The 16,579-nt window shown below is 49.2% G+C and overlaps 1 protein-coding gene across 7 annotated transcripts in view; it reads right to left on the reverse strand.

The window, feature by feature from the left end:
- Positions 1-15,741, reverse strand: part of ATP11C (ATPase phospholipid transporting 11C) — a 50,891-nt gene extending 35,150 nt beyond the window's left edge. For 3 of the 7 annotated variants that reach the window (XM_048959363.1, XM_048959367.1, XM_048959366.1), the window contains exons 1-2: positions 13,213-13,291; positions 620-739 (exon numbers count right to left, since the gene is read on the reverse strand). In XM_048959363.1, the coding sequence (XP_048815320.1) occupies positions 620-739; positions 13,213-13,278 (186 nt within the window). In that variant the 5' untranslated portion in view covers positions 13,279-13,291. Of the gene's footprint in view, positions 1-619; positions 740-2,706; positions 2,835-5,299; positions 5,410-6,004; positions 6,139-13,212; positions 13,292-15,610 lie in introns of those variants that run through there. The other 4 variants (XM_048959368.1, XM_048959365.1, XM_048959364.1 and 1 more) reach the window with 4 other exon arrangements.
- Positions 15,742-16,579: the final 838 nt, after the last annotated feature.

The raw sequence follows: 16,579 nt of genomic DNA on the forward strand, positions 1-16,579 counted from the left end.
ATTATTTAGACTTTAAACTTGCCCCAGTATAAATGCAGCACAAGTCATAAAGTACAAACAAGACCCAAGCTGTATAAATAAAGAAAGGAGAGGAAGAAAGCCCATACAGCTTGAGCATGGCAGAAGCTTAACAGTATGCTCAGCATCACGGCTCCTAAGCAACACAACATGCATCCAGCTGTGTTGACAATATCAGATGCCACTTGTTTGATATTTCACTTGAATTGGCTTCAAATCTCTTGAAAGAACTTCATGAATGTCATGGAAAAAGCTAAGCAGAAGGTAGACGGGTGTCACCACAGTTTTCCACAACAAACAAAAGCTATATTAATACAGTATGAATGTTTCCCCTTTCATCCAAAGGGATAAAGCAAGCACGGTTATTTTTGATCTGCTCGAAGAGAGAAAAACCCATGCAAACAAAAGGCAGGGGAATCATATGTGTATGTCCATTTATAAAATAACCCCCACTGCCTTTCGCAAATCTAAACAGCTGCCATCTCACATGCTGTAGGACACCTGGCCTGCCCTATCCATAAAAAGGGAATGCCTAAAAACCACGAGGAAATACCCCAGCTTGCAGGTGCTTTGCTCTCATCCAGCCCAGCAGAGAGCTTACCTTGGAGGAGACAATCCTGTTGTCGCAGAACTTCTGTGCCACGTAGGCATCTGCCTCTGAAACCGGCCGGTGCCCAACCACCACAGTTCGCGTACCGACCCGCTTCTCCTCCCCAGCACACTGTTGGGGCAATGAGAAAAGGGAACTTTTAGCTTCTAACTCAAAAAACCCCTCAACAAATCAATATTTGTAGCAACAGCTTCCAGCTTTTGGTTGTTCTGTAATTAACTTCTCCATCCCACCAATAGCAGGGAATCGTTCAGCCAAACCAAGTGGCTACATTACAGTGGTGATGGGTTGATGGCTGGACTAGATGATCTCTGTGGCCTTTTCCAAGCTTACCAATTCCGTGATTCAAGGCAAAGCTGAAGGCTCCAGGCTTCTCCCCAGGGCTCCACAAGGGGTAGAAGCTGCACCTTCCTTCAGGGAATGTTTTTCCCCTGCCAAACCCTCAAGCCCACCCAGAACATCTCCCTGCCTCCCTCAGGACATGGACTCAGGACTGGACTTTTCAAGAGCTTAATGCTATTTTTGGATGCTGTTTTACATCCAAAATAAAAACAGAAATAATGAAGCAGGCAGTTTCGCATCACAAACTCACTGCACAGAAAGTTTATTTTAAAAGAATAAGCACACATTTTAACTGTTACACAAATGCCCCTTATGTCAACAGAATGTCAGGAGAACGGATGGCTTTTCTGCTCAAGCAGCAGTGCATTTCAGTCTCATTTGCTCTGTGCAGGTCCAGAGACCGCTCGGCACGTGGCTCAGAGGGGAAGGACCAACTCAGATAAACACGTTTCTTTTAAATATTCTAGCAGAAACCAAGTGTCCCACATCTGTGGGGCTTTTTTTTCTTAGCAGAGAACAGCTGACTGTCCGAAACTGCAGCCTCAAAAAAGGAGGCATCAGGGATGATTGCTATTTTCTTACATTGTCCAAATTTTAAAAGCCCATCTATCAATACAACCATGGAAGTCAATTGAGGCTCAGCCTTCTGCTATCAACTTCTTTGGGATGAGCTGGGAACAGCTACTGATGGCAGTGGGCCAGGTGAGGGCAGCTAATTACCAACAGCACTTATGACCTGAAGTAATCACTACACAGAGATGGCAGAATTAAGCTTTCCGCTCCAAACAATTCCAACATACTTAGCCTAAATTTGTACCTCTCTCCTTCCCTGCCTGTGCACCTCCCAGCTCTCCCAAATTTCAGGGAAACTATTGCAGCACCCTGCACAGAACAGGTTGGCATGTGGTCATCTTGGTAAAAATTAGCAAACTTGGGTAAAAATTAATGGCAGAGACCAACTTCAACACAGGATGAATTCATGCTCTGCAGAAGTGAGCTATGGAAACCAGAGTCCCTGTTACCTGCTTCCTTCATTTTCAGAAAAAGTAGTGGGGGACAAAAGAAACACATTTAATTTAGTATGGTTGCAAGAAGCACATCAACCAAAAACTAATCAAAAGGAATTCCTTTCATGTGTGCTGAAGATATCTTCAAGCCACAGAGTAAAGACAAATAACTCACAGAAACAGATCTAACAGAAACCACAGGCATTAAAAAAAGCCATCTACCAAACCAGAGATAATGATACTGTACAAGTACAAAGCTCAACCATTTGAATGAAATCACAGCTTATATTAAATATATGCAGAAGAAAGATTAAACCACATTACGCGGCTTAGATCTCACGAATGGTTTGAAGTCCAATCACTCCTGCATTGTTCCACGTATCACAGAAGTAGTAGAGAAGGAGACATGATTTACTAAGAAAAAGCCAACAAAAATAACAACTCCCAAACCAGCCTGTTCTGTTTCATTTATCCTCAGAACCAAGGAGAACAACACATGTACAACTCTAAAAAGCTCCCACAAATTTCACATTGCCTCCTCAAACTGCCAGGTCGGCTGAGCACGCCGACCTCCCCGCCTGCTCAGTACTGTTACCCAACCAATATATTTTTAATTGAAATTCTTCTTGCCAATTTTTATATTACTCTCTGCACTGAGTCACTTCTGTGTGAGTACAAGCAACACTTTGACGAAACACTTAATAATTTAGCAGCTAAGGCTATGCTTACCCACACAGACCACATGCTAGGCAGATCTCCCGATCTAAAGAGCGAGCTCCATCGATCTGAATCAACTGCACTTCCAACTGTGTCTGTGAGAGCTGATAACCTGCCTTGTCCTAAGGGGAATATCCCTGCGTTTGCTGCTCTGAGAACCCATAGGTCTGGAAACAAACAGCTGGAGCTGAGCAAAGCTCAGGGCAGCCAGAGGAACTGGGACCAAGGTGACTTCTGCTGGGTGGCCACATGTACAGGAGGGGCGGCCAGGAGCAGAGCAGGGCACAAAGTTGCCATTTAAACACATGAAAAATAGAAATTAAGAAAACAGTAACAGTAGTGGCTCTGAGCAGGTGCTCAGGGGATCCAATGACCACCAAGCAACATGCACCTACAAGTGCATAGAAGGACAATATAATGAAAAAAGGACCAATGCCATGGAAGAAAAGAAAAAAAAAAAACAACTCTTCTTCACCAAGAGCAAGGGTAGCATGATCAGCACATAGCCATGCTGCAGGGGGCACAACACCTGAACCTTATCCCTTGTTCCCAGCAGAGCATCCCCTACCCAAATTACACTTTTCTCAACAAAAGCCAAGGCACAGAGCAGCAACAGAAGGTCCCCCTTCCCAAGGACATGCGGCCTTGCTGCATGCACCCACTGTCACCTTCAGCAAGGACAATGGGCTTGCAAAGAGCAGAACCCAAACCAACCAAGATTCCTGGAAAAGTTGATCTGGCAAATAAAGCCAGTGATAAAAGCACAGAGAGCAATGGAGGGTGTGGAGAACAAGGGAAAGAGCCACTTGAAAGCTGTAAGAAGGGTGGAGAGAGGAAACCTTAGTGTTCTTTCTTCTTTTCCAGATAAACTCCCTGCAGGAACCAGCCCTTTCCTGGAGCCAGCAGCACAGCCTGGCCCCAGGAGCATCACTGGGGGCAGCCCTGCAGGCACAGGCCCTGCTAAGCTCATGTGGGGAAGCGAGCTGTGCCAAAGAGCCTGGAAATAGAGCACTTATGGCCTTGATTAATCTGCCGGTGAGAGGAGCCAGACGCAGGCAGTGACCCTTAGTTCTCCTAATGAGAGGCCCCGGCCACGCGTGCTGTTACAGCAGCAGGAGGCTGGAGTCCTGCCTCAATCCTCTTGGCTAAGGGGCCTCCACCTTGCCCCCTCACCAGCATGGGCTGGAAAATATGGGACAGCGTGGTCATTTCACATCCCCCAGGATGGGACTGAAGCAGGCAGGGATACAAGGGATCAGCTGGTGGCAGAGGAAGGAGATGGCTTCTGGCAGAGCTGGGAAGGTCCCGGTGAGGCTCTCAGTGCACCCCAGTGCAGCCCATGCCCCTGCTCAGCCTCACAGCCACCAGCCTGCCCTTTGGCCAAGAGCTTCATGGGTCATTTAATACCCTTTAATTAACTTCCTTTTGCTCCAAACCTGGTAGTTTGAGCTATGGAAAAAGCCTGCTCTGACCAGAGCTGGGGGCGGTTGGCGCGTTTCTGTGTTGTGCATCCCAAGAGACACGAAGCACTATGGGGATGAAAAAGCCTAAGAGCTTTTCGGGTGCTTTTTTGCCTGTCCACAAATCATGTAGCACCACACTTTCCCAGCACATACACCGCATCGTCTGTAATTACAGTTTCTGCTCAGCAGCAATTTGCAGAAAGTCAGGATCAGTCGTGATGCAGAATGCCTACCAGACCAAAGCCAGCAGCTACCAACTGGGAAAACCTTACTCAATTGCTGCTATTTTGTGGAAAGTATGCTGCTACTGTTCAAGCACAACCACTGCCCTCTGGAAGTTTTCAGGATCTCAGCTCTTCCCTCTGCCTTGCAGGAGCCAGGGTTACAAAACCCTCCTTCTCATTGCAGCAGCATTTTTTTTTGGCAGACCAAAATAAAGTTCAACCAGCATGCTGCCGGCATCTCAAATTCAGTATCGCAGGAACACTCCAGAGCTGAGAACAGAAGAAGGATTTTGAACAAGAGCCCAAACGCTTTTACAGCAGTGACAAAGAAAATACAGCGAGGTCTTCCCTCCTCCAGACCTCTCCCCCTCCCCTTCCAGCTCACGCTGTGCACACACGTCTGCTTGAGGGCAGCTATTTTGGAAAGGCAGAGAGCTCTCCAGAGCACAGGCAGCGATTTGCTCTGGCAAAAATTAGCGAAAGAGCAAACTGGATAAAAATAAAAACAAAAAAGCTCAAAGATTGCAGTTGTCAGAGCTTGCATCAGTCCCAACAGCTATAATTTGCTGGTTTTCTAGTTGTTTTCTGGTCCTTTCAAAGCCTCGGTTCTTCAGTTATAGAAACAACAACTAAAATCTAAATGCCATGGTGCGCTTGGTGACATTTCTGTAACCCCATGCTTCCCCAGCCACCCGAACCTGTCCCAGCTCTGACTGCAGGAGAGCAGCCCCTGGGCAGCCAGGCACTCAGCCTCAGCTGCTGGGACCCTGCTTGTTTGCCCCTGCTTCTTCAAATTAAGTTTTTCCTGTTCTCAACAAGTTAACACTGTTGCCTTCTAACCCCTCCCCTGCTGCTCTGCAGAGAAACATGTACAAGAAAGTAATGGGGAGGGGGGAAGGGAGAAGAGAGAGATATCACCTGGTTCAGCCCTTGCTCCCAGGCAGAAGCAGCTTCAGGTGCCCCAGACCCCATGCGCAGTATTCTCCTCCTCCAGGTCACTCCAGCAACCAGATTTATGCTCTGGGCTGCACATGCGGCTAGACCAGCTACTGGGAGCAGAGCAATTAGCCCGGCAAGAAAGAAAACCTCAACACGTGGCCTGTAATTGTTTATCCTCAGGAAATCCTTTTGGCTCCTGCTCCCGTCAGGCTGGGTAGCAGAGCCGCACAGTCAATCCAGCCCAGCACACGTTACCCATCCACAGCACCGGGATCCGACAGCCTGCGGGCAGAGCACAGCCAGCTGCACAACGTCAGGGGTTCGAGGCAGGGAGAAATCAGTTCATCCGTGGGAACTTAAGCCTCCTGGAGCAGAGGACTGAGCCAGGCTGCCTGCCGGGATGCTGGCGCACAAGGGATTTCAGCGTCACGGCCACGGAAGCAAGCGGGGTGCGAGCTGTATTGCTGTGTGCAGGAGAACTGGGCAGCATCTTGGCTGGGATATGGTCCCAGTGACTCATGGCACATGCAGCCCAGCCATTCCCATCCTGCCCGACCCCAAAGCCTCTTTCCATAGACAGGGAAAGGAAGAAGGGTGTTTCTGTCCTCACAGCTATCAGGACAAGTTTCTTTACATGCATGACTTCCTCTCCCTGCATGTTTGATCTTCCCACCCTGCACTTACCGGAATGGTATCTGTTAAGTGAAAAGTCCCACTTCCATCCATTCAACTTCATTTGGAAGAAGACACCCAGCAAAAAGGGCTGAAAATGAGGTGCTCCACAAAATTAGATGGGCCAACAAATGCGCCCTCGCTGAGCAAGCATTCATAGAAAAGGTGAGCTGGGAGGAAGAGAAGAGGGGGAAAAAAAAAAAAATAAAGGAAAAAAAAGTAACTCCCTTCAACTGAGTGAGAACAAACCCAGCATGCAGAACTCCGAGCCAGGAAAGCAGTGCTGCAGCTAAGGCTGATGCAGCCCGGCTGCCCGGCCCCGCAGGACGTTACATCACCGCCCAGCCCCACGGCTGTGCTTTGTTCCAGCCCAGGGGAGGAATTACATGGGAATCATCATCAAAGATGGCAGAGCTGCTCATGAAGTGGATTGTATTTCCCTCATTTAATTTCCTGGCAGTGAGATTTCTTTCCCCCCCCCCCTTAAGCCAATTGAAACTCAGGCAACAAGCAGTACATGGCTTCACCATACGCTAGCAGCACTTAATTTTTATTACCGCTGAAAATAGCCTGGATCACAAGAGCTAAGAAATGCTTTAAATCATCTTGTCTTGCCTGTTGCACATCTTAGTCAGCTTTTACATATCCTGTACGGTGCAAGAAAAACACAGTGCTCCTGTTATGCAGATCTGTGTCTCCTACAATATTTCAAACAAATTGTATCTATTAAGGAAGCACTGCCTGTCTTCCACTTTGCTAATGCCTCACAGAATTTTAGAACTGGTACACAGAATACAGGAAGATAAGGCCAGATAAGGCAACTGCTCACCAATTCTTTAAGACACAGCAGGAAATCACCAACTCCTCCCAATACAGCCCTACAACAGCAAGACGAGGGCCACACCAAAGAGCCCTCCACTTAAATCCTGCAAATTTCAGCTGAGCCTATAACAAAGCACTGCTCATTCAAGGCTACAGAAGAAGCAGAACTGGAATCTTGTTGAAGTTGTGAGCAAAATAAAAAAACCTGAGCCTGATTTGCTCCCCAAATGCCCCACCAGGAGAGCCTCCCAGGTGCTCAGCTTTGACTTCAGCTGCAGCGAAAAAAAAAACCAAAAAGCCCTTTACAAACAGCCATGGCAAAGATAAGTGCATTAACCTTCCATTAAGGAGAACAGAACAAACGTCTCTGACTACAAAAGCTATCAATTACAGCTGAATGTCAAGGGTGGGCATGCTTTTAGAGTAAATCAGCTTCAGTTAAAATTGTACCTCAAAAACGACCAAAGTTTTGGAAAAAAGAAATGACTGGAAAAAAGAAATGACTGTACTCAATGATATACAACAGGTGCCCAAAAAAGACATCCACAGTTATTTCAAATCACACATCAGTTACTGCATAATGAGCTAAAAAGCCAGTTATAGTATATTGGTTCTGCAGCATCCATGCTTCCTCAGCAGAAACCACCCATACATAAGCCTGGCAAAGAAGGTGGCAGCTGCTGTTGTGCAGAGCCCCAGCTTACCCCTTCACTGCCTCACGGCACGATGTGGTGAGCAACAGCACTGGTGAAAGCAGGGGGCAAAAACCACACAAATCCAAACAAAACACGCAGAGCACTCATCCCATGCAGACGGGGACTGACCCGAGGAGTTCATCCCAAATCAGCTCTGATTAAATCTCTCAGAAAGGACTGCTCCATGGCAGCATGCAAACTGAGGCTTCACTGCAGGTTTCATCTGTGGCAGTGAAAGGAGAAGAGGAAAAGCCTGGCCCAGGACCACTGCCTCTGTACCAGTCCCATCATGTACCAGCTCCCTGCCACCATGAGGCACCTTGTGCCAGACACTGGCACTGAGCTTTCTTGATTTTGGCTATGTCCAAAAGAAACTCCAAAACAAGCAAATGCATATTTTCATATATATATTTAATGAACCTATAGCTGTATTTAATGCATCTAAATTTTAACATACAAAGATTTTTTTTAAATGCATATATTTGCAATCATGAGGTGTTTTCTGCTCGATAGAGTGCTTGGTTAAGGCAAGTTTCATTTACAGCCTATGACTGCTGCAATACAAGATACAACAAAGCAAGAGAGTACAGAACGTTTTGAAAGCAGATGTATTGCTACTGCAGCAACTTCACATCCAGGATAGTGAAAGGAGATTTTAAATGCATATTGATGTTTTTCCTTTCCATTTGTGACAAAGCATCTTCAAGCAAAATTTCCAGCCAACTTTCTGGCCACAGTCTGGCGGAGTTGGCAGCCCTGAAGGTAAGATCTGAAGTCCACAGGACCTGTCTGCCACGACCCCAACCATGTGCCCAAAGGACGAAAACACAAAGGCAATGCTTTAAGTGATGTCTTTTTATCCCCTTCCTGTTGTTACAAAAGCTGTTCCCAAACAGCTGCATCCCACTGGACTCCATGGGAAGCAAAGGGCTAAAGGCTTTCACCACATGGACAGGCTGAGGAGCACTTTCACCACATCTTCCCACCACTCAGCAGGAGGAAAGGTGCTGTGGGTCAAGATAAACTGTCCTGTGCAAACCAAAAAAAGCAAAACAAAACAAAAGCAAAGCAACTTCCTGTAACTGCAGCAGGCATCAGCCTCATGCAGCACAGAGAAACTCAGGCACTGCACCAGGGCCAGGCAGACCAGCACTGCAGGGAAAGCATCACTTTGTAACCACAAATGGGTGACTGCAATCCGTGTAACAGATTCACACACATCCTGGAGCCTTACGTACTGCAAAAAGCAAAGTACTAGCTAACTAGATCCAGTATTCATTGATTACATGACAGTGAATAACCTGGTGGTCAGATGCCAGAAAAGACAAAATAATTCAGCAAACTGCAGTGCAGTGGTTAAGGAGAGCAGCTGGGCTGCACTGTGTTAGTAATGCCATCCTTCAGGTAGCGTGCAAAGAACCACAGGAAAGCAAAACTGCAACAGAGAGGATAGCATGGAATATCACTGCGAATGGCATTAGAGCAGCCGGTCACAGACAGTGCTCTCCAGTGAGGCCCAACCTCAAGCACTGTGCTTAGTTTGGGCCTCTTGCTATAAAAAGGATTTTTTGTTGCTGAAGGATTTAAAGAAGAGCAACAAAGCTGGTGATGAGACTGGAAAACAAGAGTTACAAGGAACAGTTGAGAGAACTGGGGCTGCTCAGCATGAAGGGAGGCTTTGGTACCCTCTGTAAGGACCTGCTAAGATGTTTAATCATTTTCCTGATGTGACAACTGATAGAATACAAGGAAATAGCCTCAAGTTGCATGGGGAGGTACAGACTGGCTATCAGGAAGAATTTCTTCATGGAGGTGGGTGAGGGTGGTACCCAGGGATTTGGTTGCAGACTGCAGTGTTAGGTGATGGTTAGACCTGGTGATCTCATAGGTCTTTTCCAACCTAAATGGTTTTATCATATCATTACTACCAGAAGTGGCTTACAATTACCAACTGTGAACTTACTGCCCACCTTCCCATCAGCAGGACACATCTCCTGATGGGCATGGGGTCCTCATGGTTAAGATGCAGCTAAGCAGCCCCGTCCCACCAATGCACGGCTCACACCGCACTCACTGCTGACACAAGTGCAATGGTGTGAAAGGCCCCAGCAATAACCCTCAGCCCCAGTGGGCACAGAACCTCAAGGCTGGGGTGCCCACAGCTCTGCAACCTCTTGGCTATTAAAACAGGGGCACAAAGAAGACAGTCTGCTCATCAGAGATAAGAGGAGCAGAGGTTGCAGTTCTCCCAGCTTCCCTGTGGTGACATTTAATGATTTGCAGAGATCAAAGCCCAGATATCCAGATCCAAGTCCACTGGCTGGGCAGAGAACACGCAGGTAAAGTCCAAAACTTGTGTGCTCTCAGAGCCACAGCACTGGCAAAACCTGCCAGGCAAAACCCAGCCTGTGCTTCCCAGCAGTGGACCTCAGCTATCACAGAATTCTTCTGACATGAAGAACCAGGAGAAGCAGCTTTCAGTGCAAGGTCTCACGTAAGGTATTTTGCAAGCTCGAGCTGTACCAGCACGCTGGCAACTACTGACTGCCCTGGAGCAGGGCTCAGTGGGGGACTCTGGTGGGCACTTTCCAGCAGAAGGCCATGAAAGGAACAGCCAAGCATGCAGATGGGCGCAGGCAGAGCTCCCAGCATTGGCACCCACTCCTAAACACAATTAAAATACAGAAACTCCCTTGGAAAATCCCCTGAAATGACATCTCCTGGGAAAAATAAGTTGCTTAAGAACACACTCCATCACCCCAATTCCAAGTTTCTTGGAAGACACAAATCCACCCTTCCTAGACAACACGCCCCAAGCACTTCCTCCTCTCTGTAAAAGGAAAAAGTCTTCAACTGCATGCAGTCCATCAGCACTGAGGAATAAGCTGCCAAAGGCAGGCTGCTCTCAGCCATGAGCCTCAGCAAGTGCTTCACAGTGAAGGTTTCTTCTGGTTCAGACTCTGATTATGTTCTCAGCAACCTTTGCTTTTCCTCAATACAATTTCAAAAACCTCCCCAGCAGAGAGGATATGAACAGCTACAGACAGAAAGCAGCAGCTTTAACCAAAAAGAAAGCACATAAATCAAGGGCAACAGGATTACATTAAAGACAAGTCCGAAAACCCTGCTATTAATAGAGGGCCTGTTTGCTTTTATAGTTTCCACTGTTAAAAGCAAATTGCCATGCTTGCAGTTGCAATTCAGCAACAAGCCAGACTCTAAACTTTGCCCGTACAACACAGCAGATCATCATTATTCTCAGCAAAATACAACTGGAGTCAGAAAGAATAAAATGCAACCCCTGCACATATCTAATTCTCAGAGGAAGTTTCTAAACACAGAGGGTTTCATTGGCAGCACTGCTTTAACTCTGACCGGTGCTTTCCAGCTCCTCCTTGCAGCAGTTTCAAACCTCTCCAAACTTGAGCAGCACACATGAACATTTCACTTGTCTGAGGCTGGGTTTTTGTTTGATTTTATTTATTTTTAGCCAAACGGTTGAGCTATTTCTGGGAAAAAAAGCTCCGGGAAGGAGAATGTTCTGCAACTTTAAAGAAAAACGGTTACAGAAGTTTGAGAAACTCTTTTTCAGGGTATGGGCTTTGATAAGAGACTCAGCTGTTCAAAGAAAGGAGCACGTTGGAGCTGGCAGACACAGACCAAAACCCACAGTGCTCTTGGGGTGAGGAGGCTGCTTGCAGCTCATGCACTTGGCAAAGCCCAAGGCCACTCAGGGCTGCTCCCCAGCTACTCACAAGCACATTCCTAGCACCCTTCCTTACAGGACAAAGTCCCACCTTGTATTACAGAACAGCAGATACAACAGCAAAAAGTGTTATGACCAGCAGTCAGGAAAAAGGAGAATCCCTCCGTGACCAAAAGGGGGGTCTGCACCATGGAAAAACAAACAGGCAACAGCCCAGCACCACACTGTCCTGCGTGCAACAGCCTGCTCTGCACCTTCCCCACTGCTCTCGTTCCTTATTTCTAGCTTCCTGATCCTGTTCCTCTGCAGTAATTCGTGGTCTGCACTGCAGCTGCTATCAGCAGAACTCGGTCTCAGTGTGGCAAACAGCGTTATCACGCTAAGGACACTGTACAAAACAAATTCCAGCAACAATGCTTTTATTCATGAGAAGTTAAAGCTGCTTCATTTAAATCCATGCTCTCTCAAAGCATGAGATTCAGCCGAGCAGAACAGCCACCCGGAGCCATGGACACCCCGCAGCGCTGCATGCCCAAACCCAGCCTGTGCTGCCCGTGGCTTTTTTGTCACTTTAAGGAGAGCAAAATGCTCGAGCTGCCAGTCTGGCACAAGGTATTTGACACGCAGCCTTGCTCTCAAGGTGCTAGCGTGGCTGGACTGGGGAAAAAGCGGTTCTTGAGATTTCCTCCTCCCACCTATGCCCCTTATGAGAATAGGAACTGCAATCACGCATTAATGTTTGCTTCACACTGTTTAAAAAAAAAATTTAAAAGCAAGCATGACAGAAAACAGATGTGTTCCATATCCCAAAATAGACAGTATTACACATTTGCTGCAAAAACTAGCGATGGGTGTAAACAAGCACCCTCCACCACACACTCGTGCAGTTCTTGCTCCTGCACTCTGCCCAGCCAGGCATGGGCATCTTCCTGTTGTGATCCCTTCCGTTCTCACCTCCTTGTGGTCCACCACATTGCATGGGGAATTTGATTTTTCTTTCTGCCATTGGAGTGCATCTCTGTGGAGGATAGCTTTCCTGTGGAGTATCAGATTAGACCGGCCCCAGGAGGGCAGTGAGCAGCACCCACTGCCTGCCCCTTCTCCCTGCTGCAGGAGCCCCAGGCTTCTCAGGCAGGATCTGATCAACCTCCAGCACACACCTCTTGAGTCAACACATGCCTTTCCCCAGGCCTTTCTTCTGCCTTTGCTCCTTCCCAGAGGACAGGGGGGCCAGGCAGTTAAGGCTTAGGTGACACAAGAGGTCAAAATGCTCCGATCACAGAGATTTATGCCCTGGGGAAGGTGGAGGGAGCATCAAAGCACTGCGTTGGTAGGGCAGGGCAGCGCAGCAGGAATGCACCCAGGCAGCCCCCACCCAAGCCTTGCAACACCAGTGTTCCTCTGCATGGGGTTTTGGGGCAAATCGCCTAAGATGACTTTCAAAATACAAAGGGACATTGTACAACCACCTTGTCCAAAGCATAACTTGCACTTCTTGCCAGGCACTGTCTGTATGCATGGGAACTTCCATCTGCAGAGACAGGACCCAGCACCTGGGTGCTCCAGGAAGGGATTATGAAAGTAAATTTGCAATTGTTTGCACAAGGGAAAAAGCCCTCCCCTGTCACAGGCTTAACACAAGAAGCAAGCAAAGCTCACTCTGGAGGATGTGAAAGCAGGCGGTGAGGCACTGCCAGACTGCTTGGGTCACTAGCTGGCAGCCACAGGTAGCACAGGAACCAGCTCCTGCACGCATGTCCTTTATCACCCCACTTTGTGGCAGTATGCATACAGTTTTGTAATTAAATAAAATGAGCCCCAGATGGAAAACCTCCACAGTAAAGCAGCACGAAGCACACAAATTGCAAGTAACAGCCTGCTACAAAGACTGCACAGTGCCAACCTAGTCTGCTCTGGTTACTGTCCAGAAAGACACCAAGCAGCTGAGCCCAAGGCATTGCACAAGGGACATGCAGAGGACAGGCTGCCTTCCTGACCTGTGGGCTATTGGCATCCACGTGGCACTGACAGCAGTGAAGGTGAGGAAGCAGATGAGACATCATCACCAAGGCAGACCTGCAAGAAGACACTGGCATCACAGAACTGATTTGGCCAAGGCAGAAGCAATGCAAACCCACTGAAGAGATGTCACGTTCCCCAACTTCAAGTCAATGCTGTGAGATCAAACAGCTCATCAGCACCCAGTGCTTACTAACATCACCACACAAGGGATGCAGTTTTAAATAAAAGCAAACAGGAAAAAGCCCAAAAAACAGCAGGGCCATGAGTAACTTCTCTTTGTCAGTTCATTGGTCCTTACAAAGCCTGAACCTGCGCTCACCCCGCTGTACTGGCAGAGCTGTTAGCAGCTGCAATCCAGATCCCTGCCTGCCAGCCACAGTCACTGTATTGCAGCCTTGGCCCCAAGGAATGGCTGCGTGCACACTTCCAAAGAACCCAGAAAGGTAAGTAAGGAAAAAAAGCACATTATCTCCAATCCACTACATGAGGACCTGCCCTGCCAACCTCCAGACACACTGGAGGGAGCTGCAACTGCTCATGGAGCGCAGACCCCAGCTACTCACCACACGCATTCTGAATGCTGCTCCAGCCTTTCCACAAAAGGGATGCAAACAGAGTGAGACTAAAAATAAAACCCCAATACCAAAATCCACTTCCATAAGAGAATTGAAGTTATATTTCAAGTTGACAGTATCTCCTTAAAGTGGATTAACCGTGGCAATCCTATCCTGCTTCCCCACAGCGATCCTGGCACAATGCTCATTTCAGCAGCAGGGATCTCACCGGTGTAAACTGAAGCTCAGAGCCCATTTGTTCCTGCAGGGAGCACAGGCCTGTGTCTTGTGAAATACACCTGAAAACAGTCCGGCATTTCTGAGCCTCTGGCAGAGGCCAGGCGGTGAAGCAGCAGCACCATTTGTCAGAGCAGCCTTGCGGGGACCTCAGCGCAAAACAGTCTCCAGCCTTCAACCACTGCAGTGAGCTTCCTGCAGTGCCACACCACAAGCACCTCAAAGCCCTGTGCTGCCCATACGGCCATAGGGCTGAGGGCAGCCCCATGTCTCCGAGTTGCCCAACGGTGATGTGCAACAGCAGGAGCTGCTATCTGCCCCAGCCTGAGTTTTGGGCAACCTGAAGTGGCCTGATAGCAAGCAGGGAGCACATATTACTGGGAGAAGCACTCAGCAACTGCTTTCCCAAGGGCATAACAGAAGGCTCCTATTCCTTTTAGCATGAGGACAATGGAGCCAACCATGAACGACACTCATGGACCCCACAATTGTCTCAGCAGTTCCCCAGCACTTGCTTACACAAAGCAGCCAACTAAAATCAGTTTTTAACAGAACTCCAGCACTCTGTACTCAAACTACCTCCTGATGTGCGTTGCAAGCCTCCAACAAGGGAGTGGTAGGAAGCATGCAGCACCAGACAGGGCTGAGCCTCAATAACTGAGGGTACTGCAATTACATCTGTTACATTTGTGCCTGGGGCCATCAAACCAGAGTCACTGTTGCTGCATTTGCTGCAAGGCCAACCCAAAGGCTCCAACAGAAACACAACCTAAAAGCACAAAAACAGTAGAATTAACCATCTTCACTCCTAGTGCAATTTAAAAACGAGGAGAATTCCTTATGCTGAAAGCCCGGCATGAACAGCTTGCTCAAAAACAGAAGTTAACACAGCAACAAAAATCATTCTTCAGCATTTTTCAGCCCTTGCAGCAGCTGAAGGCAGAGTGCATCGCCATGGGGCCAACAAGGGCACACAGTGCGCCCATAACACGCAGCTGCCATTTGAACCCCAGCAGCTCTGCTGCGCAATCAGCAACACTGCTGAGCACACAGAGGTTTCTGAAATGATGCAAAAGCCCTGGTTTTACGCTTGCTGCGGAACAGGAAAAAGTGAGTAATTACAGAGTCCAGTCCAAGCCATGAGGTCACAGGGAAATCTCCAAAGTAGCTTATGTGGCACTGGGCAGGTTTTTAAGGTGTTGCGTGGGGACAAGAAGCACTGGGAAGAGCAGTGCTGAGCGTGCTGACAGCTGCTGGCTACCTCCATCCTGCTGCTGGCTGCACAGGGCTGGTGTGTGCGTCCTGCGCCGGGGAAATCCCTCTGTATCAACTTTTTAATTATTATTACTGGGGAGGCGGGGGTATTTATTAAAAAAAAAAAATCCTAAGGAAGAAAAGGTTCCTGCTCTCGCTGCAAAGCCAGCGCCTTGTGGAGCCCCGCAGCACCAGCAGCGCCCTGAGGGGAGGCTCCAGGATGACGAGGGCCGCCCAGCAGCACGGCGCTCGGAGCCCCTCGGGAAGCGCGACCGAAACACGCGGAGACGCCGAGCTCCCCCCCGCCCGGCCCCGGCCCCGCACTCACCAGGCGGCTCAGGCTGCGGCGGAGCATCGCGGCAGCGCCCGGCCCCGCCGCCCTCACCACCGCATCGCCCGCCTCGCCGCGGCCCCCAGGCTGTCCCGCCGGCCGCGCACCATGCCCGCCGCGGGGCCCCGCCGGCCGGCCGGCTCTCCGGGCAGGGCTCCCGGCGCTGCGGGCCGCTCGGCTCGGCTGGCGGGCACTTCCCCCGCGCCCCCGCTCCGCGCCTTGTCCAGCACCGCCCGAGAGGCGGGGCCCGCCCGGGGCAGCCTGGGAGCTGTAGTGCGGGGCCCGCGGCGCGGCCTGGGGACGGAACGCCCGGCCTGCCCTCGTGCGGTCCTGACGCCGGTTCGCGGCGGTCCTCGCGGGAGCCCCGCCAGCAGGCGTGCCGCCCGGCCCCAGCGGTGCGCAGCGCGGGCGCCGTGCTGCCCCCAGGCCGAAGCGTTTTCCCGCATGCGGAGCGCAGCGCGTTGCACCGAGAGCAGCGCTCTGAGCGTCCGCACAGCGAGAAAACACGCCGCTGCTTCACTTAAAAGCAACACCACCACCCTGCTGGTTTGATTCGAGCTAAAATCCAGCCCCGTTTTTGCTAAGCGCAAACTTGGGGAGTTTTTATAAGAGGTTTTTTTTTGTTGTTGTTTTGTTTTTTTATTTTTTTAAACTCCTGGAGGCACCTTTCCATTATCCCAGGTGTTGCCTTCCACACAAAAGCACAACCACAACAAAGGAAACAAGAAAACAATGCGAGGCAGATTAAAAAAAAGAAAGAAAAAAACACTAAATAATGAATGGGTATTGTTGAACATCTTAATGAAACACCTAACCAGCTCTGAACTTCCCTCCTGCTCGGCACGCCCAGCACCCCACGGAGCAGAATCACACAGCGAGCTCCAGGCCTGGCTGTGCCAACAGAAAGCAGTGGTTGTTGCACTCCGGTGTCACTGCAGCGGGTGCTGAGCAGATCAGTGACACCCA

Source organism: Lagopus muta, chromosome 13, assembly GCF_023343835.1.
Source record: "Lagopus muta isolate bLagMut1 chromosome 13, bLagMut1 primary, whole genome shotgun sequence".
In the NCBI taxonomy this organism is placed as follows: Eukaryota; Metazoa; Chordata; class Aves; order Galliformes; family Phasianidae; genus Lagopus; species Lagopus muta.